The sequence below is a fragment of the Leishmania donovani genome, chromosome 32, assembly GCF_000227135.1.
Source record: "Leishmania donovani BPK282A1 complete genome, chromosome 32".
Taxonomy (NCBI): Eukaryota; Euglenozoa; class Kinetoplastea; order Trypanosomatida; family Trypanosomatidae; genus Leishmania; species Leishmania donovani.
The window spans coordinates 496829-522401 of record NC_018259.1 but is presented as its reverse complement, the minus strand read 5'-3'; the positions used below and the strand labels follow the sequence as shown (position 1 = coordinate 522401).

At 57.7% G+C, this 25573-nt stretch overlaps 7 protein-coding genes across 7 annotated transcripts; all 7 read right to left on the bottom strand.

Moving 5' to 3' along the window:
• Positions 1-498: 498 nt before the first annotated feature.
• On the bottom strand, positions 499-2391 carry LDBPK_321390 (hypothetical protein, conserved; the record flags this gene model as incomplete). Its single annotated transcript, XM_003863507.1, has 1 exon — positions 499-2391. One exon carries the CDS (start codon positions 2389-2391, stop codon positions 499-501), a length of 1893 nt encoding a protein of 630 aa, XP_003863555.1.
• A 1244-nt stretch (positions 2392-3635) lies between these two features.
• On the bottom strand, positions 3636-5267 carry LDBPK_321380 (hypothetical protein, conserved; the record flags this gene model as incomplete). The annotated part of the gene is made up of 1 exon (XM_003863506.1): positions 3636-5267. One exon carries the CDS (start codon positions 5265-5267, stop codon positions 3636-3638), a length of 1632 nt encoding a protein of 543 aa, XP_003863554.1.
• Positions 5268-5960: 693 nt separating this feature from the next.
• Positions 5961-7109, bottom strand: LDBPK_321370 (hypothetical protein, conserved; the record flags this gene model as incomplete). Its single annotated transcript, XM_003863505.1, has 1 exon — positions 5961-7109. The coding sequence occupies one exon, from the start codon at positions 7107-7109 to the stop codon at positions 5961-5963; it is 1149 nt and encodes a 382-aa protein (XP_003863553.1).
• An 881-nt stretch (positions 7110-7990) lies between these two features.
• Positions 7991-8806, bottom strand: LDBPK_321360 (polypeptide deformylase-like protein, putative; the record flags this gene model as incomplete). The annotated part of the gene is made up of 1 exon (XM_003863504.1): positions 7991-8806. One exon carries the CDS (start codon positions 8804-8806, stop codon positions 7991-7993), a length of 816 nt encoding a protein of 271 aa, XP_003863552.1.
• Positions 8807-11499: 2693 nt separating this feature from the next.
• Positions 11500-13197, bottom strand: LDBPK_321350 (hypothetical protein, conserved; the record flags this gene model as incomplete). The annotated part of the gene is made up of 1 exon (XM_003863503.1): positions 11500-13197. One exon carries the CDS (start codon positions 13195-13197, stop codon positions 11500-11502), a length of 1698 nt encoding a protein of 565 aa, XP_003863551.1.
• Positions 13198-16377: 3180 nt separating this feature from the next.
• Positions 16378-16977, bottom strand: LDBPK_321340 (RNA polymerase-like protein, putative; the record flags this gene model as incomplete). The annotated part of the gene is made up of 1 exon (XM_003863502.1): positions 16378-16977. The coding sequence occupies one exon, from the start codon at positions 16975-16977 to the stop codon at positions 16378-16380; it is 600 nt and encodes a 199-aa protein (XP_003863550.1).
• Positions 16978-22348: 5371 nt separating this feature from the next.
• On the bottom strand, positions 22349-24649 carry LDBPK_321330 (hypothetical protein, conserved; the record flags this gene model as incomplete). Its single annotated transcript, XM_003863501.1, has 1 exon — positions 22349-24649. One exon carries the CDS (start codon positions 24647-24649, stop codon positions 22349-22351), a length of 2301 nt encoding a protein of 766 aa, XP_003863549.1.
• Positions 24650-25573: the final 924 nt, after the last annotated feature.

Genomic DNA, 25573 nt, shown 5'->3' with positions numbered 1-25573 from the left:
AGGGGATACGTCCGAGCCACGCTGGCACGCCGCCTAAACTCCTATGGATGGCGCCGCCCTGCTGACACGATCGCGGGCCGCTGCGACGCCACGCCGTCCAGCACCGGACCGCCGACGTCAGCAGCGATGCACCGCTCAGACCCCCTCCTCCTCCTCCTCCTCCTCCACCCCCGCTGCCTTACGTCGTAGGTGCCTGATCGTGCCACAGCCAGAGGTGGCTCGGCATTTGGCGGAGGATAGCAGGGGGAGAGTCGGGTGGGCTGCTTGGCTTCCCCACAAGGAGTGGGGAGAGAGGGGGGAGGCCGCTGGGCTCTGAGACAGCGTGCAATGCCGTGGATGCCCGGTCATCGGGGGAGTAGAACACCCGCTGCCACAGAATAAAGCAGAGGGAGAGGGTGGGGAAGTGGCGCGACCGCAGAAAGTTTTCACTGAGTCAGCAAGCAACAAAAAAAACCTTCCGCGGTGATTCAGGAACCAGTCGGACGTAGCAGTAGAGATTTATGCGTAAAGATCTTCTAGGGTTTGGAGGAGGCACACGAGGGCCCGGCTTTCGTTCGAACCACACCGGTCGAGGAGCTCGCTGTACTGTGGCTTGAAGGGGTGTGACACGACGTACTCCAGCGCCGCTGTGTTGCTGGAGGCAAGCCGGTAGAGTGCCATCAAGATCATGTTGAAGGACGGCTCCGGCAGCTGATCTGCGCTGCGGTGGCGTAGGTTGTACAGCAGAAGCGTCACGAGCCGCAGCGCGTAGTGTTCGTCGGCCTGCTGCGTCATGTCACGCTTCAGGGGCAGATTTGAAGTGGTGACAATGCCGAGCGCTAGGTTCAAGGCCAGGCACGCAGCTGTGTACACGACAATACTGCTGCTATCCATGAGGCCTAGGCCAACGATCGACACCCAGGCATCGCGGTATCGAGTTTCGCTGTAGACGATAGCGCCGTAGGCGCCGCAGGCAAAGTTGCACGCTAGCCGAAGGAACGCCACGCGCCCGTCGGGCAATAAGCGGAGAAAGTCGCGCGCCGCGAGCATCAGCATCGACATCAGGTTCGTGTGAAATACACAGTTGATGAGGCACAACTTATGTAGCACTGCCACTCGGAGCCCGTTGAAGATAGGCCCCCAGGTCACCAACGGGCTGCGCAAGAGAGACTCCGTGACTATCTCCACGTAGTTCAACAGCAGCTTCGGCGCAAGGGAATCAGTGCCCTCCATCAGCGCGCATGCCATCCCTTCCAGCACCGCCAATGCAGCGGGCTTCATGTGCTTTCTCTTGATTAGCCCCTTCACGTACGGGCTGAGGTCAAGGACAAGCCGTTTTGCAAGGTGGAGGTCGCTGGGACGAAAGAGCACTGCTGCCGTCGGCGGCAGTGTCATGACACCGCAGGCTGTCGAGGCGCTGAGTTGCATATCGATGCTACACTGCCGCTCCAAGGTGCGGGAGCGCATCTGCCGCGCGATGCTACTCTGCATGCCGTGGGTGGTAAGAGTCATGACCTCCGCAACGGAAGCACCAACCTCTGTCTTCACAAGATTGTCCACGGTGCTGAAGAGATACTTTGGAATGGACACGCTCTCGCCAAGCAAAAACCGCGCTGCCTCGTGGGAAAAGTGATGGCAGTTGTGCCGCACCGGGTGGTAGTCGTGGATCTGATTAACGTGAATGGCCCGCACACCGATCCACCGGAAGAACTCTGAGACAGGCTTCTTTGTCACGCCGAGGTTGTGCGTGCGGTACTTGCTACCGAAACGCGTGCGGCCCGCCGCGGCGATGCCGATGCCGCCCTCAAAGTACACCTCGACCCCGTAGCATACAATGCCGGAGTGATAGACGCCGGGCATTTCTAGGCCAACCAACTCCTGCCCATACCGCTTCAGATGTCCATGTGAGAGGTCGTAGACGTGCAGCTCCACCACCATGTCTCTGGCGGTAGGCTTGCATCTGTCAAGCAAGAAGCTCTGGCCATCGCGCACGGCGGCGCCGGGAACCGACGTGTCGTTTGGTGGACGCAGCGCCGCTACTCGACCTATGCAGAGTCTCTGGGGAGCTTTAGCCAGAGGTCGATTTGCACAGGTCGTCGCCTCCACAGGGACGCAGGAAACCGAGAGATGCCGCGATGACAGTGGCGTCATGACGCCAGTGCGCGACGGCACCTCTGTCGTCGCAATTCGCAGAAGCGGCCCCATCTTCTGTTCCTCCTCCTCGTTCTCCTTTGAGGCGCCCTTGTCGACGCAAAGGGGCAGCCGGCTTTTGTCTGACTTGCGCACTGGAGTTAGGACCGTCTTGGAGGGCAGAAGCACACTTTCCGACTGCGGCAGCGGGTCTGTGTGCTGCATCTTCTCGTAGAGGGCTGGATCCAACTTGGGGCTCGTGACCACCGTCGTGTGCGTCATGGCGCTTGTGAGTCAGAGACTCTAAACGGTCGTTGATCAGTTTCTGTTCGTTTACGTCTTGTTCGTCGCTGGTTAAGCGGAGCGGCGGCGTTTCGTACATATATATATATATTATCGGCACGGCCTCTGGAACGACGTGTGGTCCCATGCGCCGCGATGCAAGAAAGCAGAAGCGCTCTCACAAGACAAGTATGCACAGGTCGAAAAGAAAAAGGCAGCGCAGAAGAGTGACACGACAGGCTAGCGAGCAACATGCAGGTGCCACAGCGGACTGACAGCGGCGGTCCACAGCCACATAAAGTACTTCCTTCGGATATACACGAAGGTCGCGCGCCAGCGGAGGGTCTATGACGAGACGCCCACACACCCACATAACACTGGAAGGGAGGAAAAGCAAAACCAACGCTGCATACAAGGATTCGTTTTGGTGACGATGCGCAGTCGTCGCAGAAGAGACAGCATTGTCACACAGGAGCAGGTCTCGTTGTGCATGAAGGTACGCTGGGAGACGCTGGTTCGCCCAGCACAACCACACTAAGGCGTCGCTCTCTTTCCTAGTCCTTTTCTTGGGGGCCCACGTCTGTAGTGACGTTGGAAAAGGATAGCACGCGATGGCACACATCTCCCAAGGACACCGAGGCGAATACGTGCACAACACACACCTCCGTGCTTTACATGAAGCGCATCCGGACAAGCTAAGAATCAGCTCACCAGAAACGGGCGACAAAACGGGGTGGTGATAGTGGTGGTGAAAGGAGGAGGAAGAAGTTAACACCACCACAACCAGAAAAGGGAGAGAAGGAAAGGCATGTTCATGCATGTCAGGAACAACACGCACACACACGCGCGCCCGGATAAAAAAACGAAACAAACAAAAAAACACACCCAGAGGGCTGCACAAATGCCCCATTTATCATCTTCAAAACTTCTGTCCTCGGTGTGCCTGAAGCCACCGCCACCACCACCCATAGCAATGCGGCGAGCGAAGACGGAGAGAAGGTGAGGTCGAAGCTCATCACATTTCGAATTGATTTCAGTATTCCAACCAGAAACAATGTCATAGCATACATGAGCGGCGTGCGCAAAGGAAAAGGGGGAAACACATAAGAGGTAGAAAAGCCTGCGCAAGATACTCCTCATACAGGGAAAACTCGATTAGGCCAGCGCGCTTGCTTGCGCGCCGATCGACTCGTGTGCACCCGCTGCTTCCACTTTCACGTGGAAAGAAGGCGAAGAGTCGCTTCTTATGCGACGACGTCGTCATCCTCATCGGCCACCCCGTCTGCCGAAAATTTCTTGCTGACCATCATGTCTCGAATCGTGTCGCGTAGCTGACGGCGGTGTACCTCTTGTTGGTCATGGTAGTAGCGCGACATGCCGGCGGCCGCGCGCTTCGTCTCAATGAACGTGTCCGCCTTTGCATGCCGCACGGCACTTCGGTGGAGGACGCTGTTCAAGTGCGTTTCTTGCTGGCGATGGGCTGCCACCTGCTTCCAGTCTGTGATTAGTCGCTGGGTCCGCTGTGCCTCAGCAGCGATGCCCTTCGTCCTCTCCCGCTCCCGCTCCAGCACCTCTTTCGCGTGTTGCGCCTTTTCCTCGATTGCATACGCCCGTTCCCACTCCGACTCCCGTAGCTGCTGTTGGAGCGCCGCGCGGGATTCCTCGCGCACCATCCTGGTCTGAATGCGGTCCTCGAGCTCGGGAGCTATGCCGATGGACTTTTGATACTTCAGCATGTGCTCCAGCGTACCAAGGGTCGCCACCCCCTCCATTTTCTCGTCGATGCTGCGGCCTTGCTCGTAGCGCTCGCTCAAAAAGCGCAGATGCGCTTGCGCCACTCGATGTAAGGCATCCAGCTCGCGACGATTCCGCAGCTCCACAGACTGGTGCAGGTGGGTGGCGGCGGGGTTCTGCAAAGGGGAGGAGGACAGAGGGGGGAGGGAGGTGCTGCGCCCTGGGGCGGAGGGCCCACTCGATCGCTCCTGCTGCCTCGCACGTAGTCGCCTCGCTGCCTTCTTGCTGTAGCGAGAGAGCTCCTTTTGCGCGGCGGCAAGTTCTTTCTCCTCCATGTTCAGCGTCTCGAGCAAGCGCGGAAAGTACGCTTGCGGGATATTTGGCGGCTGTGAGCAGAGCTTGTGTGTCCGAGACAGTTCTAGCGACTTGACCACGTCGTATTGCTTCCAGTCGTTCTGCAGCTCCTGCGTCATGCGTTTCGCGTCGACAGCGAGCGCGGCATTGTCGTTTGTAGCTGTGGTGCCCGAGCCCCTCCGTGTCTCGCCGCCCGCGTCGGAGGAGGCTTGCGTGGGCGGCGGCGGCAGCGGTTCCGAGTCTGGCGCCCTGCCAAACGGCGTGTCCGTCACTGGCGTGGGCGATTCGTCGTTCTCCGTGGCGGCGGCCTCTGCAGCTGCCTCGCCGCGTGGGCCGTCCGAGGCGAATGGTGGCGCAGGCGGCAGCGGCGGTGGCGGCTTTAGCATGCCGCGCTCGTCGACCTGTCGTTCCTCGTCACTTTCACTGTCTGTGTCAAGTGCCGCGGCGGCCTCTTCCAGTTGCTTTTCTGTAAAGCGTGGGCACGGCGCCGCGTCTGCCAAGGTGCGGCACCGCTCTTTCCACAGCGCCTCCACTTTACCCTCCGCCATCAGCTTCGATTTGGCGCCGAGCAAGGTGCGAAAGGTGCCTTGGCGACTACGTTCGCACATGGTGTACCGCACCAGCAGAACCTGCTCACTCTCGTCCCCCGTCTGGAGAAACATATTTTTGGGCAAGTAGAGAAGGTTTTCCGGAAGAATGCCGTACATGTCGCACGCCAGCATTGCGGCCTTCCCATCAAAGCCGAAGAAGTTGACGTAGATGCCATCCTCTACGCCGTCTCTGTTCATGCTGAGAGAGCGGTGAGTGCCGTCGTCTACAACGAACACGAAGTATGCGGTTGTGAGTGCTGCGTGGCCGGGGGCGGGAGGGAGGGGAGAGGGGGGGGGGCGACTACGCTGCTCAAGACTTCTTTTTGTGTCTGTCGCTTGCGCTGCATGTGCACGTGATTGGGCAGGTGTGCGGGAGTGGCGAGGCAAAGCGTTTGCGCCGTGCGAGCAGAGATGTGTGTATCATCGGGATGCGCAGGAGGAGATGTCGGGTGCCGAGGAGAGCGAGAGAAAGTAACACAGCCACATAGTGAGAGAGGCGGCCACAAGGATTGCCGGCGCACATGTTACAAAATACGGACGCATCTCTAACGAAACTCTATCGCGCATTCCTCTTTGCCGTTACCCTTCTCTGCATCGTCGCAGTCAAGGGCTCTCCGCAGCAGATTCGAGCTCCTCACAGCACGCTGGGACGCGCTGCAGCACTTGGCATGTGCCCTTTAACGAAAAGACGAGTAATGGCGTCCTCTAAGAGTGGGCTAAGAAATAGCGTTGACGGAGCACCGGCAGCACGTGCGAGAAAAATACGCAACGTGTCTGGCTGCGGTAGCGCACTGAAAAGCACGCATAAGTAGAAGCGAGAGTCAGAGCGGGGGGGTGAGAGTGGTGATTGCACCAACAAGGGCACACCCCACGCAGGCTTTCCCTGGCCTGCTAGCTGTCGTCTTCGTCGCTAACGACAATATAGTGCTCTTCTGCGGTGCACTCGACCTGCTGCTGCTGCGACTGCTGCGCAGGCACCGTCTTCGACGCGGTGGCCGAGGGGACGGCTATCGTGGGCGTTTCTAGTGGTGAGTGATCGCTGTCGAGTCGAGGCCGCTTTCTCCATATCGCCTCCCCCTCGTCCTCGTCATCGCAATCAGCGCAGAAAGCGCAGCTACCGACCACGTTATCATCGTTGCGGAAAGCGCAACGTGGGCAATTCCAGCCACCACCGTCCTCGTGGCCCGAAAGGGTATGCGGGACGCAGTCCGGCGCGTCGCCGTCATCCACCTCAGATTGCCCCCCATCTTGTTGCGGGAAAGTGCCGCTGTCAAGTGAGAGAGCTAGAGGCTGCGAACCCAGCGTGACCGTTGCTGCTGACGGCAGCGTCCGCGCAAGACGTCTCTGTGCCGCGTCGGCAAGGATTCGGCGCAGCGCGTCCCGTGTCGGGGTGAAGCCGATCGGGGTGTCGTACTGTCGGGGACCGCCGCCGCCGAGGCGGCGCCCCTCTCCAGGAAAACCCGCACTGCTCGTCGGCGAGGAGCTGCTGCTGGAGGCGGCGCGACCCGTCATGATGATGGTTTGTGTGACATGGCGACTGCCCGTGCTCATCCCACCTCCTCGTTCCCTACCGCCTCCTCTGGCGCCCCCGTTACCGAGGCGGCGGCCTCCACCTCGAGCGCTCTTGACCATTGCTGCAGTCCTGCCCTCACGATCAGAGCGGCTTTGCTGAGACGCAGTGCCGGAGCAGCTCATGGGTGTGGAGGAGATTGCTGGGTAGAGCCGCATGCCCTGCTGGATCATGGTAATTTCCAGCGCCTCGCACTCCTTGACCAAATCGTAGTAGAGGTTCCAGAAGGCACGATCGTGCCTCGGGTGCACACAGTGCGTGAACTCGTGCAAGGCTGTGCACAGCACTTCATGAAATGGTAGGAACTCGTTTTTCTTTCCGGGAACACGGAAGCGAATGCATACCTCGCTGCCGGCATTCACATTGAGTCCAAGCAGGGTCGCTCCGCGCGGGTAGAATTCCTTGATGAGACCGATGCGCCAGCCGCGACGCGGGAGCAGCACACGGGCACGATGCAAAACGTGTTCCATATATGATCGCGCGACATCGTCGCGCTGCCAACCGAGAGTTGATGATGACCCGATAAACGGGAGTTGGGCCATAAACGCAGCCGACATTTCCGTCAAACAAGAAATGTGATGTGAATGGGTGCCTCGGTGATGGTCACTGCGTCACAGATATGTCCACAGTGCGTCTATTGCATTCCATGCACGGCGCTGAATGCCGCCGCCGAACAGATCAGCAGGTGAGCAGGATGTCGAGCAAAGGGCCCGCGGGTACACCCGTAAAGAGAGAGAGAGAGACAATGAGACACTACGATCGACGTGGGATGATAAGCAGACGTGAGTGGTCGTGAGGTGACAAGCGCGATACGGCGCTGGAAAGACTGGCACGCAAAGATAAACGGCCACACACAAACGAAAAAAAAACCCTGTCGACTGACTCTGCAAAAAAAAGGAAAGAAAAACAGCAGCGCACGACCACAAATTAGTCGAGTCCGCCTACGGGACGGCACATCCACGCTGATGAAGGCTTCGTGTCACGTCTTTTGAACTGCTGTTCAGATAGCGCATGTGAGAAGACATCAAACCAACAACAAATCGTGCGCGCACACACACAGACACAAAAATGGCAAACAATAAACTCGACGGCACCGGAGCGGCGTCGTGCTCCGTGGCCCTCTCTCACACACACGGTGCACAAGCAAGCGCATACGGCGTGTAGTCCTGCGGGTGCGGAAGAGCCACCACACAACCCCCCTCCCTCTCAAAGAATGAAAACGCGCTCGGCGAACAAGACACGCGCCGCCATTACCGCCGCGGCCACCAAGTCTGCAAAAGCAAACCCGAGTAAACGGCAAGCGTGCAGCTGCGCAGCATAGTGCCATCGCCACCATCACCTCATGGCGACCTCACTGTCCAATTTGCTCGTTACCAAACTCCTCCCTGACGTTCTGCGCGTACCACCACTCCATGCCCGGCGGAATCATCGTCGCGTTCTGCACGTAATCAAAAAACTGGCCAGGAGTGGTGACGTACGCCTCGGCAGACGGGAAGTTGGCCGGCCACAGATGTCGCTGCGCCATTGCCACTGAGCTCACAACAAACTCTGGCCCGACCGCTTGATGAAAGATAGTCTTGCCCATCAAGTGGTCCAGCTCGTGCATGAGGCAGCGTGCTCGCATGCCGTCTAGCACCTGCACCTTGTGGTTGCCGTGCTCATCGTACCCGCTGCACGTGACGCGCTGCGGGCGTACCACCCACGCCGTCGCCGTGCCGCACGAGATGCAGTTCTCCCACATGCCGTACATGGGCGCCACCGCGTTGCGATCGTCGTAGCCGGGCACTGACGGGTTCACCCACACCTCGTACTCCGTCTCGTCTGGGTTGCTCTTGATGAGAATCACCGCTGCGTCCCAGTGCGCTTTGGGGGCGCTGAACGACAGGCAGTGCAGGTCTGTCGCCAGCTGGTTGAGATCCATGAGACTCGACATGAAAACCGGGGAGAGAATCTGTGACGCCGGTACGGGCATGACTGGTCTGGTCATGGAGCGATGAGGATAGCAAGCGACGCGCCGGAGCGCCTCCGCCTCCTTCTCTAGCTTCCCCTCAACGGTCTCTTTGAAGCTGGGTGAGCTGGACGACGGCGCACCTCCTGTGTCGACGCCGTTGCGCAGGAGCCTGGTGCCCCCGCACAGGAGGCGACGCCAAGGCACACAGCGACGCATGTGGCTGGCGCAGCTGACCTGTAGCTGAACCGCGGGTAACAGGCAACGAACCACAAAAAAAAAAGTCCTTTACGTAGAAGAATCACAATACTCGGAGTAGATCACCGCGCTTTCCGTTTGCCAGTCTTCGATAACGGCTGCCCCCAACGAGGAAAGGAGAGCAAGATCACACGAGCTTGAAAAGTCATATAGTCGCAGTGATGATGCACTCCCACATCACAGCACTGAGTAATGCCGCCTGTGCGTCCACCACAAAACGGGACAGTGACGGGAGTTGGGAGGTGAGCAACTACATGGAAGTTTGACCATTGTCAAGCGCGACAGGGATGTTGTCAGAGGTGTAGCAGAGGGCGAGGATGAGAGGAGAAAGAGAAGGGGGGAGGATGAACGGGTGAGGGGAGGGGGGGATAATCAAGAGTACTGTTTCGACCAGAAACATATCCTTCACACACAAAGCAAACCGCAGACTCCACAGACCAGCCCCTACAAAAGCGAGGAGGCACATTTTTGGTGCAGTGCTCCGTTTGTGCATCAGGGAGTGCGCCAGCGCCTCAGAGGTGCCGCAGCGGACGTGTTTTTGATCTCGCTCGAAACCACGCGGCAAACTACTTACGTGGTCTCGCTGCACCCCTCTTGATTTACCATGCTAGTTTCAGTTTCTCTTCTCACACTAACTGGCTGCACCATCGCTGTCACGGAGGAGTCGGTGTACAAGATGAACGGCATCAAAAATGGTTCGTTAGTGCAACCGACTGTAGTCACTGCCGAGCTCACAGACAAAGCCCCGTAAGCTGCCTCCAGCACCCCAGAAACAAAAGAGAGAGAACGGATGAAAGCCGAGGTCGCTGGAGAGCGCGCAGACACGCAGCAGACGTGAACACCTTGTGCATCAAAAAGCGAGACCCACGAAAAGTGAGCACACACACAGACAATATATATATATATATCTGTCGCTCCTGCCTGCTTTCTGCACGTGCCGTACACGCCTGCTCATACCATGGCAAGAATGCCGCCTCCACTTAAACACCAACACCACTGCAACACCGCGCCTTGCTCACTTTTGTGTGCACTTCACTCCATTGGTACCGGCAGTTTGTGCGGTGCGCGCCCCCCCCGCCCCGCCCCGCCCGCGTCCAAACACGCTGGTTCTTCGACGAGACGAAGTCCATCGGTGCGCGCAGGTCTTTGTGCGCACTTCACAGCGAATAGGTGAACGAAAAACAACCACAAGCTGATCACCCTTCCACACACACGCGCACACAAGCAAGCACACATGGCAGAGGGTGTGCGCGCGACCAGCGTTTGTCGCTTGCTGCGATGTCTTGACGTTGTGCCGCCACATTGACGGCACTGCAGCTGTGAGACGAAAAACATGCCACAGTGCCTTGCTTTACACACGCAGTCTACCATCGCAGGTCTAACAACACTTGCATAACGAGAAGCGGAGCATCACCAGCTTCTCGTCCGCGAGGGGATGCTTGGCGGGAGCATGGAGACACATGGAGAACCCCTCCAAGACACAGTCAACAAACAAAGAGAGGGAGAAAGGCAAGGAGAATCGAGCGTTCGATTTATAACGTAAACTCGCCGGCGCCAGCGGTCGCCTTTTGGAGGGCGGCTACAGAGAGCGTTTAGGACGTGAACAACAAATACACGCACCTGCACGCCTCAATGCAGAGGCTGGCACTCACCCCACTGTCGGCCAATGCCACCCTCACACACTCGCATCAGCTTCTAGACGTCGTCCTAACAAGAGAAAAAAAAGGGGGAAACGGGAGCAAAAACGGTAAAGCTCTGACGCCACCACAAGAAGAGAGAGGAGGGTGGGTGGGTGGGTGGGGGGGGAGGAGCAAAGGCCTTGAAGGCGAAAACAAGACGAAGCAGAAAACAGCGTAAATTACCATCATACCGACCAGATCAACGCGATTGTGGTGTCGTCTACAAATTCCCTAACATCGCACAAACAACGAAGAAAACCACGAAAGAGGCAAATAGAAAGAGCAAAGAACAACCATGGACCAGGAGAAAGGAAGAGGAGCATCAGCAGCACACGAGGGAGGTGGGCTCAGCTGCTTTTTTGTTGTTTTTCTGCTTGTACGCACATGTATCGTCAAGACGCATGCCTTCTACGCGCAACTCCAATCCCACCTCTTTCCCATTCCCTCACTAGCAACTTTCACGACAGCGCTACCCGAGACGTATCGCGCCACTGACGTACACCGCACAGGGACATAAGTGGCGTATGACAGCCATGGAAAGGATGCAAAGAGGGAAGCGCCGGGGAACTGCGGAGCGGCAGATGGGGCAGCCCTGTGAGAGATGACAGCAAACGGAAACAAACCTTCGAAGGCGCACGTGAGAAAGCTTCAAAGATGAACAGCGAAACGGCCACAACACGAAGGCATCGAGGAGTGAGGGGGAGAGACACAGAGAGGTGGAGGGCGGGAGTGAACCCAAGAGCCACACGCGCCCACCGCTCTCCGCCCCACTCACCTACTCCGATACATACGGAGAAGCCGTCTCACAACACCTTCTTGATAGGATCGCTGCAGACGTAGCGAAGAAAACAGGAAAATGACATGCATTCGCTTACAAGTCACGTGTGCGAGGCGTCGCTACGTGCTTGTATGCGTGCGTGAGGGGTTCTTCGTTTGTATTTCGCATTTCGGTTCGTGCTCTTGTCACCTTTGGAGTTACACCCGGCGCGTGCGGCTGATCCACTCCTTCACGGTACGCGTGGCGAGGCTAAAGTCGCGACGGTAAGGGAGGAACATCGCCTCCTCGAGCAGGGACACGGCACGCAACGGCTCGGCACCTTCGCGGTTGACCAAGCATTTACCACACAGTTGCAGGAGGTGGCGTGCCTCCTCTAGCCGCTTCCCGGTGGAATCCTGCCGTCGAAGCAGGAGCTCTACGTGTGCCTTGATGTTGGCCTCCCAGTCCAGCACCCGCGTGCTGCGGTCCCAGCGAAAGAGCAGCGGGCCATCGCTGAAATCATTCACAATGTCCGAGGTGAACAGCGGATCCACACCTGTGAGCAGGCTCACCACCATCAGCCCAAAGGCCCACGTGTCGGCTGTTTCGCTGAAAAGACCGTGCGGCGACTGCCGCGAGGACGGCGGTAAACGGCGGACATCCATGCTGCGCGACGGTGTGGGCGTGGACGCGACAAGCTCAAAGTCGCAGAGGGCCACATCGCCGTCGTAGGAGAGCAGAATGTTGTCCAGGTGGAGGTCGTTATGGGTGTACCCAGTGGAGCCGTCGCCGTGAGGGAGACGGTGATTCAGAAAGGCCACCGCCTCGAGCATTTGAAAGACGATTGCGGAGATCACTGGAATAGACTCAATTGGTCGATAGGTTGCAGTGGAGCGAAACGTGCTGCTTTGTGGATTGCAGAGTGCAGTGCTGCTGTCGGCGTCCTCGGCGTGCAGGTTCGCGTTGTGCGACACGGTCAGCGAAGCCGGCATGTTTGAGGCAGCGGCCGGTAAAGATGCGGGATTTGCCAGGCTCTGCAGATACTCCTTGAGGCTGCAGTTGTAGAGCGGCATCAGCAGTCCGACCTTTTCGCCACGTGCTAGCACGACCGCGTCGGGTAAGACCAGGTGCAAAGCAGCGTAGTGAGCCTCCTCCGGCGTCAGAAAGGGACTGCTGCTGCTCTGGCAACGCTCGCGGTGGCGGGCGCATCGGTACGCCGTTGACACAAACGAGAGCTCGTCCTTGGAGATGTGCGTCGGGTACTTCTTGTAGGCCTTCTTCACTTCCGAGCAGCGCGCGCCTTCCAGGAATGTCGGTTCCCGGGCGAAGCTTGGCGCCTGTTTCCACATGCGCGACAGTGGCGGGAGTGGCACGCAGCACACAAATGAGCCACGGTCGCCACCGTATCCGATGACATCACCCAAATCGCCAAGTACCTCCTCGTCGACGCATGGAAAACTGCCTTCACTGCTATCAGTGGTTGTAGTCGATGACGGAGGCGAGCTTTTCAGGCTGCAGTTGTTCGCCGCGCCGTCTGTTTCCAGGGCTGAGTAGTCCATGAGACCACTTGCGCTCCCCATCAGAAAATGCTCCAGCGCTGCTTTGGCGACCATGTCGTCGCTGCCATCACTGCTGCGGTCGTCGTCCTCGACGTCGTCCTCCACCAGCGGCTTATGGAACGGCGGGAGAAGAGCTGTAGGGTGCGAGCAACACTGCTGCGCCGCACCGTCGCTGCCGATGGTTCCCCTGGCTTCCACAACACCGCTGTCGCTGCAGTCGGTGCTGCAGCTCCTGCTTCGATCCTTGTTGTTGATGCATTCCTGACTTACTGGTGGGTGAACACAGTACCCGTTCATCTTTAGGTGGTCCTCACAGTCAGCGTAGCGGAGCTCCAGCATGAAGTCTCCAGAACTCATGGTCAATAAACCCTGGAGCAGTGGATTCTTGCGGAGGCGAGCAATGATGCACAATGCCCAGCGTCACCACCAAAGAAGGAGCGGATAGCAGGAGCACGGAAGCCGATGCCGATGCTGAATGCGCACACTAAGAGACCAAAAAAGAGAAAAGATGCGTCTCTCTTCCCTTCTCATGAGCTCATGAACCGAGCTCGTGGTCGGGCTGAGGGGAGACAATAGGGCGACAAAAGATAATACAGTACACTGAAGACAACAGCTTAGCACCGACAAAACGGAGCCCAACACAATCGGTAGGAGAGAGTAGGGAGACGGAGGCCTGGTCGCTGCTTGGTGCTGCAGTCTCCGCTCAAAAATAGTTCCCCGCTCTCCACCTCAAGTCCGTTCAGATGCCCAACGAGATACGAAAACCGAGTGGCGCAGAGAAGAAAAGAGACGGGCGGAGAACCGTCCACGCATACCTCAACAACAAGTTTGATCTGCACGTGGACACACGCAGTGGCTCTCCCGTGCAGATGCCGCGCGCGCACACGCACAGACAAAGCACCCCAACAGCACCTCAACAATGGCAAATAAGGCAGTGTGCTAGAGGGCGCCAGAAAGCGCACACACTTTTCGAAGACCAGTTGAAGCACTGTCACGCGCAAGCGATCAGACAGGCTCACATATACGCAGAATATATATATATATATATATATGTATATTATGAACCGACAGGGAGAGAGAGAATCGCAACGAGCGAGTGCTAAGCAAACGAAGGAGAGAAGGAGGTCAAATACTAGTGAACGAGCCTGTACAACAATGAAATATGGAGGAGCAAAAGGGATGCGAAAAGAGGCAATGCACACAACTTGTACAAGGTACAGAAGTTTTACCACGTCGGTGATCGGCGTGGAGGCAGACACCAAAAAAAAGAAAACGATGGCACCTTTTCCCCCTTTTCCTTTGGATCCGGCACACAGGCGGACCCACCTACCCTTTCCACTCAACGAATAAAAAAAAAACTAAAGGCGGACGAAACGACAAGATGTGGGACGTACTGACTCCGACGTGCAGAAACCTTTTCTGCTGAATGGCGTCGTAAAGTTCACAAGCTTCTCACCCCAAGCGACTCTGCGTCGCAAAGTGACACATCCAAAAGAAGAAGGCCGCACACCCACACGCACACGACGAGAAAAAAAAAGCAACCAACCGCACACACAAGAGAAGTGCTCTGACTCGTACGGCACAAATGCAGCGAAGTCCCACAAAAAGAAATAATGGCCAGCTCAAGGAGGGTTGGAGGTAGGCAGGAAGGAGAGCGGCTCAGCTAAGGAGGAGAAGAGGGAGAAGAGGCGTTGCAAAGACAGCGACAGGTGACGGCAGATACCGTATACACGCACACACAAATTCGTCCAGGGAGATAATGTTCTGCAGCGATCGCGAGGGGAGGGGAGAGAGAAAGCAGAAAGAAGCTAGAAACGAGGAGCAAAGAGGAGCACAATCAGCCTGCGCCAATCAATGCGAAAGTACACCGGTACAGAATCCCATACATACACACCCGAATTCCACACAGTCACGCGTGCAACAGCAGCAGCAGCAGCAGCAGCAGCAGCAGCAGCAGCAAAACAAAAAAAAAATAACTAAACAAAGTGAAACGTGCACCAGGGCTGGTATGTGAAGCGAAAGCCGGTGTGACTTGGACCCGTCGAATACCTTTATTGTTTTTTTTTTCGTTGTACGATGGCCGAGAAAAAAAAAAAGCTGCACAGGGTTGAAGGCGTTGTGGGAGATCGAGACAACGAGGAAGGAACGACGGATGTGGCGACATGGCGACGGTGGCGGGTGAATATGTGCGCGTGGGGTCACAGAGGTGGAGAGAGATATACATATGCATACATGTATACGCAAACACATACGGGGAACAGTAGGAGGAATGCGTAGAGAAGCAGAAAGCGCATCAGCATTGCTTGCCAATATGTCATCCTCCGTATGCCCGGCTGAGCATGGAGACGGTGGCTAAATCCGCTTCCGTTGCCGCAACACATAAAATAACCATGCAAGCTCGAGGCTGTGCTCGGCACGAGTGAGGATGCCGACACTGTCGTCCTAACTTTTTACGCCGCATGACGTTCTTTGGTCTTCTCTTCTCGCGTGCTGTCTTGTTTTATGTTCTCGTGCAGCAACCAATGTGAAAGTCTCTTTTCAACCAGGAGTTACTTCGACGGCAACAGTGTACGTCATGAAGAGGACGCGAAGGGCAAGCACACGGGAAAACGGGAGAGGGGACGAAAAGGAGAAGAGGCGCAAGCTAGCCGGTTGCCCACTTGCATGCGTATGAATCATGCATGAATAAGCACACCAGCAGCTCGCGCCTCTTTGCCGACGTGAGGGACCACCGCTTAGCCGTACCGCTCGCCGAGATCGCTCCTCTGCGTGGCGGACGGGCGCACATCGATGGTAGAGAATCGCCGTGCCGGAACGTCGCTCAGGGCTGCGCGGATGTTCTGTGACTTGTGCACTGCGCGGCGGATTTTCATTTCGTTCTGGTTGCTCACGTACACAGCCCTCCAGGCGACGCCTACGAGGAGCACCACGGAGACACCCATGACCGCCTTCTTCCAAAATGCGGTCCGTGGTGGCGGCAACGGTGACGCTGCCGCGTCCTGCGACATGTCTGATGTCATCACGTGTGCGCCAGAACCGAGACAGTCCTTTGACTTGAGTCAGGTGGCAAAAGCAAGTGTAGAACGAGGGAGTAGGGGGAGGGGGCAGTAAGAATGAAAACACGACAATCGCGAAAGCGTGCGGGGGTTGGCATGGGTGGCAATATCGCCCTCGTGCACACAGGAGAAAACTGGAGCATCCCTAAACTCTACACCAGGCATGCGAGCCCTGGTAGTTCTACACGGTTGGGCAGAGGTACGCACTCCCTAGACATGCATACTAGACCGCGCTCTCAGCCATTGGTGTTGCAGCTCTGGAGTTTGTGCTAAGTGGGTCTCTCTCTGCAATGGGACTCACCTTTTCACGCAAACACACACGCACCCGCGACGGCAACCGACAACACAAACAGGTGGAGGTTGGCGGCACAGAGGGCAGACTCCCTTTCCATTGCTGTTTCATGCGTACCTGGTGCTGTCTGGGACCCCCTCGCAAGGAGAGTGTGCCCCAACGGAGGCGGCGGCCGCCTGGAAATACGGTCTAATAGCTGCCGACGCGTGGACCCAGAAACGGGGCACCGATGGTGCCGACAGCCATGCCGCGTTCGGATTGCGGGGTTTCCGCAATCACGCGAAGGCGCACCATCGTATCCTTCTTGATGGAGCGGCGATCGTCGTTGCTGACCCACGCGGCTGTCTCCGCCTCAAAAGACCACTCCGACCTTCCCGTCTTCAGGTCCTCGCCCATTTGATTGCGGTTCACAAAGAGCTTATTGACGCCATAGACGCTCGCCCAGAAGCCTGTCTCGTCGACATCGCTGACCAGCAGGTCCAGCACCTCACCTCGGTGCAGTTTCAGCACCATCGCCTCATAGGTGAGCCGGAACGACACACTTCCGTCATCGAGCACCTTGCCTTGCAGTGTCTCCGCATTGAGGATATCCAGCACGGCAATTACCACCGCCGAGGACTTGCTCGCTGTGACGTAGTCGAGTGCGATACTAGCGACGCTGTCTGGCGACGGCAGCGGCTTTCCCTCGACCGCCTGTCGCAGGAAGGTCAGAAGACTGCGATTCAGCGTGTTGCACAGGTCCGCCGGCTTTACGTTCACCGTGCGCTGAAGGACGACCTTGTAGAACATTCTCTTATCCTCGTTTTTATGGTCGTGTGCGCACCAGTGTGCGCGTCTCGGTGTCTGCGGCGCAGCCTATATGGAAAGATCGTACGCTTAGCTGGCGCGACTGAACAGCTCCTCTTCTCAGCGCAAGAGGACAACAGTAGCGACACCAGAGGCGAAACAAAGGCGAAGCGTCGTGACACCACGCCGCCAGTCCTTTAGTGCGCGAATGGGAGAGGTGTAGGTAGACAGAAGGACGCCGTGAAATGTCACAAGAGGTAATGAGGAGCAAAGAACGGGAAGAGGAAGATGGCTGTTGTAGTTGCATGGGATCCACGTGAGCTCACGAAGCCGATGTGCATATATTCAGGAAGGGGCACGTGAGGCGAAGGGATCATAAAGGATGTGCAGATGTTTTGTCACTGCAGTTCGTATGATGGTGCGCGAGTATCTCAGCCATGCACACAAGCTCCACAATGAGGGTGAGCTTCTGTTCTTGCCTCGACGGCGGTTGCCTAACTCGACGACAACTGACGGTTTTTCTTTTTATCCGCCGCTTCTATGCGTTCGACCAGGGAAAGATCACATCCACTGTGTAGATCAAAATAAAAAAAAAATGCGTTACTCGTATGTGGCCATAAGAGAGCAAGAGCGTCTTCGAGCCGGAAAGCGCCGCGGCAGGAACTAGCAGACATGTAGATGAGCACACAAACGTTTTCTAACACAGCCACCGCAAAACTGCTGAAGACACTGTGGGAAACGAAACAAGCACTCAAAAAAGCAAGCGGGGCAATACGCGACGTGGCACAAGACAACGCCGTCCTTCAAGGCTGGCGCTGGCTCGGCGAGGACACACAAACACACACGACCGAGGCGCAAACACACCCAGATTCATGCGCGTAAACACCACCCGTCGTTTTCGTTTTCTTTTCTGTGAGTAGGCCCGCTGTGAAGGAAACAAAAAGGTCAAGGTAGAGATGGGCGAGAGAGTGTTGCGACGCGAAGCGGATGTACATTCGAGTGTGGAGGGGGAAGGGTATCGTGCTGCTCGAGGAAAGAGGCGGATGACTAGCCAAAAGAAACGAAGGAGCAGAAGGGCTTGTGTGTGTGTGTGTGGGAGGAAGGGAGGGGTGCTTGCACGGCAGGCAGAGGACGGGCCAGAGTACCCGAAAGTAAAAAAAAAAAACATAAAACAGATCAAGCACTCATAAAACTGCGATACACCGCGACCTAAGACACGCAGAGCTAAAAGAGGGAGAGGCGGTAGCCGCGCGAGCAAAACAGGCGCAGTTCCAAGGAAAAAAATCTACTCTTGATCTCCTTGTGCTCGTACACTACACCTGCGAAAGGGAGAGGGGAAGAGCTTGAAAATTCGAAGAGTAGCACAACGCAACAAGAGAAGACCCGAAACAGATGACCGGCATCTGGATAGCAGCAATAATGGCACACGTCGGCACAGAGAGAGAGATACGGCAATGCTGACTCGTGGTCGGAAGGACAACGACGTTCTCCATGGTCCAACCACACGCGTGCAGCGAAGTCACGACAAGAAGACTTTGAAGAGAAGTACAGGCTGGCCTCGTCTTTGTGACCTTACCACCCTGCCGCAGAGGCAAACCAAAAAAAAAAAAAGAGATGAGCGAAGGACCAGGAGTCACGGAGTATAGCGAGGCCCCCGTCAATGACAAACATGGAATAAATTCTGACAGGACTCCAAAAGCATAACAAAACTTTTTTTTGTAAACCAGCGAGCATACATGGAAACGATACCGATATATTCTCATGAGATAATCACAGAGCGCGCCGACGATAGGGAATACGTGCGCAGGCACAACACTGTACATGAATATGAGTAGAAAAGGAGAAAAGACTCACGCCTGGCCACATAGCGGAGCACAGAAGCGGTTCGTGTGTGTGTGTGTGTCTAGGGGAGAGAAAAACACAGACGGACAGAAAACATCTGAGAGTATTTCTGCATAGAAACAGCTGCAGGAGAAGAAGCACGCAAACTCAAAAACCAAAACCAAAAGCAGAAAACGTGGAAATATAAACTTCATCTTTAAGGCGTGCTTTCGTGAAAGCTGAACGGCGAACTCTCCCGTTCCCTGTCCCTCTCTCATCCTCTCTTGCTCTTCCCAGTGCCCTCGGATCTGCTTCCGCAGCCAGCAAACGAGTGTGAACCACTTCCTGCTGAAGAAAAGAAAGAGGGACACGCGTCTGAGGTCATCGTTGGCACATTCCGCCTGATAGCAGCTCCATATCAATCTTTCTCAAACAAGATAGGAACTATGTCATAGAGGAATATTGTGTGTGCAGCTGTGGTGTTCATGGTAGTGAGACTGGACGGGAGGGAGGGGGGTGCTTTCGTCAACTTGCGATGGGCTGATGGCGGAAAAGCAGCTGCACATGGGGATTCTCGTCCATGGCCGCGCCTCGCGCCGCCACAGATTTGCGGGGCTCCTGGCGGCTGACGCCGGCCACCCGTGGGCGTCCAATGAGCACCGAAAACCGTGGAAAGGCGGGCGCCCTGCGCGCGTGGGGATTCTGACTGCGGATGGCTCGATCACTCATGCTGCTGAGGGAGGGAGTGCAGGTGTCGGAGGAGTGCATCCATCGCCTCGAGGCGGCTGTCAGCCGATTCACGGACAGCCGCCCGCGCCCGCTGCCGGGAGACGAAGCGGGTGGGGCAGTGGGACGAGTGGCGGCGGGTCTGGGAGGATATGGATGACGCCGTCTCTGAGGAGACCCATCGCGGACCGACACACCCCACGGAGGAGGATCCGCGGCCGCTCTTCCGTCTCCCCTCCTCCGTGCTGGACCTGTGGAATGCACGCAAGGCATCTCTTCAGGGCAGACACAGCGTGTGCCGGCCCATTCTGGTAGCGGCATCGACGGCCGAGCGGACGGATGCAGCGCAGGCCGCGGCGCAAGCAACCGCGGCGCCTTCGGCTGCGTACGGCTCCCAGCTCCACTCCGTCGACACCGTGCGCCCTGGTGCCGTGGGGATGCCAACGCCGCCCAGTGATCCCTGGCCCGGAGAGCCCACTTTGGGCTGGGCAGGGAGGGACTGCCGCCCCCAGGCGCCATTTGCTGCAGCGCGACGTGGCGTGGGCCTCTGCTGAAGGCGCACCTTATCCAAATCGTCAGAACCACCCCGTGTTGCCCAGGCTGGTGCATGAAGCAGACCGTCGTCTCGTCGTCTTCTCGACGATCTACGGCGTCGCACTCAACGGGCGCGACATGAAATCACCAGAGAGCCGCGACACTGCGCTGGCCTTGAAGAGGGCCTTTGACTGCCTCCTCATTTGGAAGCTGGTTTCGCGCGGGCTTCCCGTCGGCAGCGCCCGTTCCAGGGGACGAGCGGGCCATGGGGCCTACGGACCTGATGGTTGAATGCGAGCAGGGACACGCCGTTCCGTCTACATTTCTTGTGCGCCGTGCGTGGCGACAGAACTGCATGCCTGGCTTTGTGAGTGCGGGAGGGTGTGCAGAGGGAAAGACGGGCGAGAGGTCGTTGCCACCCCACCCGAATCAGGGGCAGCTCAGCACGGTGCAGGGCGTGCAGCGAGGATCGACCGCCCACGTCCCCGAAGCCCCCTGGGAGTGAAGGAAAGGGGGAGGGGGGGGGGGCAGCCCCGCTGCTGGGCGTGATGGCACTGCTCGGCAAGCACTCCCTCTGCTTTGCGCCACTGGGCGGACCTCACGGACCGCCAGGCCGGCGAGCAGCTGGATGTGGCACGTGATGTAGGGACTGGCTTGCTGGCGTGTCGCCTCTGTCGCGGACGGGCCACTACCGCCGCCGCTACGTGCCAGCGGCGGAGCGGAGGCGCCGGGTGGGGAAGCTGTGGCAAGGGCTGCGCGCGTGGCCGAGCGAAGTGCCAGCCTCAGAAAGCCCTGCGATGGTGTCTGCAGAAGGCATCGCAGCGCACGGGGCGGCGCCCGTAATGAAACGCTACGATTGCGGCCGTAGCGCTGCCGGCTCCGTCGTCTGCGTTTTGTGAGAGAGACATGGGCTGATGGAGAGGCGACTTATCCTGTGGCCGCGAGCGGTGTGCCGGCGGCTCGCCGCGGAGGGATGCAGAGCTGACGCCGCGCTGGACGGCTGGCCGATGGCTGGCCGCGCTGCCCGTGTGCGCCGAGGGCGATGTCGGCAAACGGTGCCAGTGTGCCGCAGCGAGCACGCGACGGCGCAGCAGGCCGCCGACGACGACCGGTGCTGTCTGCGGCCTCTGCGCCGACGCGACATTGGGCGGATGGAAAGCCGCGTGCGTGAAGCGGGCCGACAGAGCACCGCTCGGTGCGCTGCGCACGGGAGGCGCCTTTTTATTCTTTCCTGTCTGCCGAAGCTGAGGTGCACCTTCACATGGGTAGCGCTTCCGCCATCGCTGCTTTCCGCAACCGCTACTCCAGCAGCCATGCACCCAACGCGTAACCGCGATGACTGCGCGACTCTGCTACCATGCTTGATCTACATCCCGCTGCATAAAGTCCAGCAAAAATCCCGCTGGACAGGTCGAGCCGTGATTCCGCATACCGGGCGCGAAGGGGGACCACTGGCGCCACGGGGAGGTGCGACAGGAAGCTGGAAGGACGGGTGGCTCCGCACTCTCGTCCGCACACACACACGGGCATACACACACGTCTCCGTGCCCTCGTGCAAAAGGGCCCGCGCTCCTCCAGCGGGTGTGGCTCATCGTGGCCAGCGGCCTGTTTGCACACGTCACCTCCCTCTCCCTCCCTCCCTTCCAGAAGTCCGATCGGCGTAGACGAATATGCTGCCTCGCTCATGGCCTCGGTCTAACTGTCTCTCTCACATGCACACATACACACACTGGCGAAGGAATAGAAGCATTCACACGCGTCCGAATCCCGACTGTTGCACCATCATCAACCCACGCGCACCCTGGAGAACAAACTCACGCACATGCCAGCTGTTGGAGACTCCTTCAAACACACAGACACACGAAAAACAAAGAAACAAAAAAAAAAACGCTGTCGAGAATTTCTCGTGCAGGCGCGCCGATTCCCTCGGTGACTGGGAAAGCTCATGGATGCAGAGCGGTGGCGAGGGACCGACGTGCTTCCATCTGCGTGGAGGAAGCCATAGCCGCTTGAGCGCGAGAAGAGAAGGAGGGTTTTGAGAAAGAACCAACTGCGGTGCGCAGGCAGCGCAAGCCACTCCCTCAACGGCATTCCTCCTTCCAGTCCTCCTCGCCCTCTCCGCATGCTCACACCAGCAACCAGAGACCAATCAACACGCTGTTTAGGACACGGCGCATGCCTCCACACCGACAGCAAAATCGGCGCCGCCGGCCCCTCGTCTCCGAAAGTCCTTGTCCTGGTCTTCTGGGAGAGGCGTCCGTGCCGCGCTGCCGCGTCTTCGCGCGCCGCATTCTCACATGGAGCCGACCGGCCGCTCCTCGCGGTACACCTTCAAGCTCAGCCGACATCGAGTAAAGAAATGGTGCTTGTTGCTCCACTCAAAGATGACTGCCCCGATCGAGGGGCAAATGTAGTGGCCCGCCTCATTCTGAACTCGTCGGCGCGGCACCAGCGACAGCATCGCGCCGTCGTTGCCGGCGGAGACGAAGACAGCCGAGAAGAACACGTCGCGCTTGTGCTTCACCGCGAATTCCCAAATGATTTCGCTCCCCGCGCCCATTCCAAAAGACAGCTTGCGCGACTCTCGCGCCTTGAGCACAAGCCTCTCGGCAGTGTAGTGGAGAGGGTGAAAGAAGAGCCCCTCCCCACCCAACCGCTGCGTTACCTGCTCGGTGCAAGTGTCGCCGCATTGCGTTGTAACGCTCGAGGGTGCGTCACCGAAGCTGCGGCTGAGCGTCGCGGAGTGGACGTCGTCCGGCGTTGCATCCATGGACGAAATGCAGCCGCCGGGACACTGGCACTTGCCCCCCAACTCCTGTGGTACCAGATCGCTGCGGATGCACTCGCACAACGTGGCAGCCGTGTTGCTCTTACTACAAAACGTCACCTTCTCCCGCGTCGCTCTCGAAAGTATGCCGCGCAGCATCAGGTACGATAAGCTCACAGCGTTCGTGCAGTTGGTAACATACACATGGTGCATCAGCTCCGGGAAGTCGCGCATGTTCATTCGAACAATTGAACGCACCATAAGCAGCAGCGGCTTGTACAGATATCGTCGAATCTGTAGCCCAGCACAGTCGACGACAACAGTACACGAGCCGACAAGTGGCCTTCTGCGAAGCATGGCACCGGTGGTGGTGGTTGGGCATGGCTCACCCTGCTGGCGTTGTGTACTCCCGAGCTGCGACTGCGGCAGCAGGTCATCGCGAATCTCGTCGCCCTCACGGTTTCGGCGGTTGCAGAAGCGGATCAGCTGCTCCAGCACTAGTAGAGCGTACGTGTTAAACAGCAACGCCAGTGCGCGCGGCTCGGCATCGATCGGGGTCAGCGCAAACAGCTCCTGCATCAGCTTCTTCGAGTGCATTCTGCCAAGGCGGCAGTACATGACAGGACGCCCCTCAAGGTCCCAGTAGTGGAATGCAAATGGCGCGTGCTTTGTAATGACTGCAACGATCGGCTCCAAGAGCCCGTGGAAATTGAGACAGTCGGCGTAAAGGGTGCTGGGTGTTGCCGTCAACGGCACTGCCACACCCGCCGCGTTGAGGAGTTTCTCCTCCTCTTCGATCTCCGGTGTCTCATAGTTCTGCTCGCGCGCGCCGCTGTTCCCGCAATCGCTGCCGCTGCACGTGGATAGGATGGAGTGGAAGCCGGTGTGCCTCCTTGTTTCGGATGTAACGGTCGACATGTTCCGCAGGTGCGAGGCTGACGCATTTGGCAGGCAGCCGGTGCCTTGATGACGGAGAAAAGGAATGAGGGAAATGAAGGAGCGCCACCTGGCTCCGCTGCTTTTTTTCTCATCGCTCCTGCGCCGGTGCTCCTTCGGCGAGAGGGAGTTCCTCTGCGACTCGGCGTCTCGCTTCCATTCTGCACTGCCATCCCCCTCAAGGGTCGCCTTCCAGTTTGCAGGACCGACGGGGGGTATCGGCGAGGAGGAGGCCACTTGAGGCGCGCTCATGGCGGGTCGTGAAGATAGGCAGTCGCTGCTGTCTGGGCTTGGCTGCCTTGAGTCGGCCGCCACGTCAGTCGTCATGAAACTGGTGTAGGGATCCTCGTAATGCGCGTTGCAGTGGTCCAACTGCTCATGCTCCAGTCGAAGTCGACCCTCGGCGTCCAGGTAGCGCTTGCCGGAGATGTTGCTAATAAAAGGGAGCCGTAGCTTATAGCATACCGTCTGCTCATTAAATCCGCTCATGGGAATAATACACGGAAACAGCGCCATATTGTTGAGGTTCTGCTTCCTGCGCCGCTCGGCGGACCGCATCATTTGCTCGAGAGCCCGTGGTATGTTCATCCCATTAGCCTTGAGGAACCGGTACACAATATAACGCGCCTCGCCGGGCGTCAGGCCATAGGAAAAGTCGGCGAGGTATTCCATGGCAGCTGCGCTGTCCGCGGCCGCGTCCATGGAGGTCGTCGACGTGGTGCCATCCACCGTAGCCTTCTTCAAGAGTTGCTGGAGGGTCTTGATCGCATCCGTTACCTGATGCTCATCCTTGTGATCGAGGTCGATACTGTCTGTGGCGGACGAGAGCAGGTCGCTATCCTTGTAGGAGGTGTCGAATCGCTCGACCTTCAGCGACTGTGTGCCGTTCATCTGTGAGCGAAGTAGAGCAACAAACAAATGCTAACACACCCGATGGGAATAGGAAGGCGGTGCTTCTTTTTAAAGAGGCTGGCACACCCTCCCTCGTCCATACACACAGACACACCAGAGCCACCACTGTGCAATACGCCAGTTGGTAGCAGCAGCACTAACGTGCCGGTGGCGCGGAGAAGAATAGCACTACGAAATGAAAAGAAAATAAGCGCGCACACGCGCGCCTGTGCGCACAAGCGAGACGAGACCACGTAGCGACAGAGAAGGACAGGGAGCGCCGCACCGGTTGTAGTAGTGACGGAGAGGGATTGCGCGACGCAAATATGGGTGGCAAGCGCGAAGGCTAACCAAGTTGATGAGAAAGGCGAAAGAGATGAGGAGAGGATATGTGTGCGGGTTGAAGGAATGTTGTGGCGTCGTCCCGCACGTACGAGAAATGGAAAAGGGCGAGCGGAACGAAAAAAAAGCGAAGAGGAAGGGCAGACACCACCCGAAGAGCCGATAGATGCGATGAGAAAGCACAAGTAGTGCCGTCTCTTTTTTTTTTCTTTTCACAAGCCAACATCTCTTCTTTTTTTTACCCCTCCTCTCCGTGAGGAAAACAGAAGGCCTGTCGATTACCTTGTGACTTGGTGGGAAGACTGTATGTCGCGTTGCGCCGCTCTCGCATTCAGCAGCCGCCACTCCATACATGCGAGGTAACGCACACACACACACATATAGACGCAGAGATATATTCGTCGAAAAGCACATTTTGCGCGAAGCACATGCATGCACACAGGCCTACGTGGGCCCGTGTGCGCAAACATTCACATCATTCAAAGGAGGCGCCCGCACGATACCACGCCCGCCCACCAAAATGAGAGAGCGAGACGGACAACCACGCGCACAAAAAACGTCTATCATCTCCTCCCCCCCCCC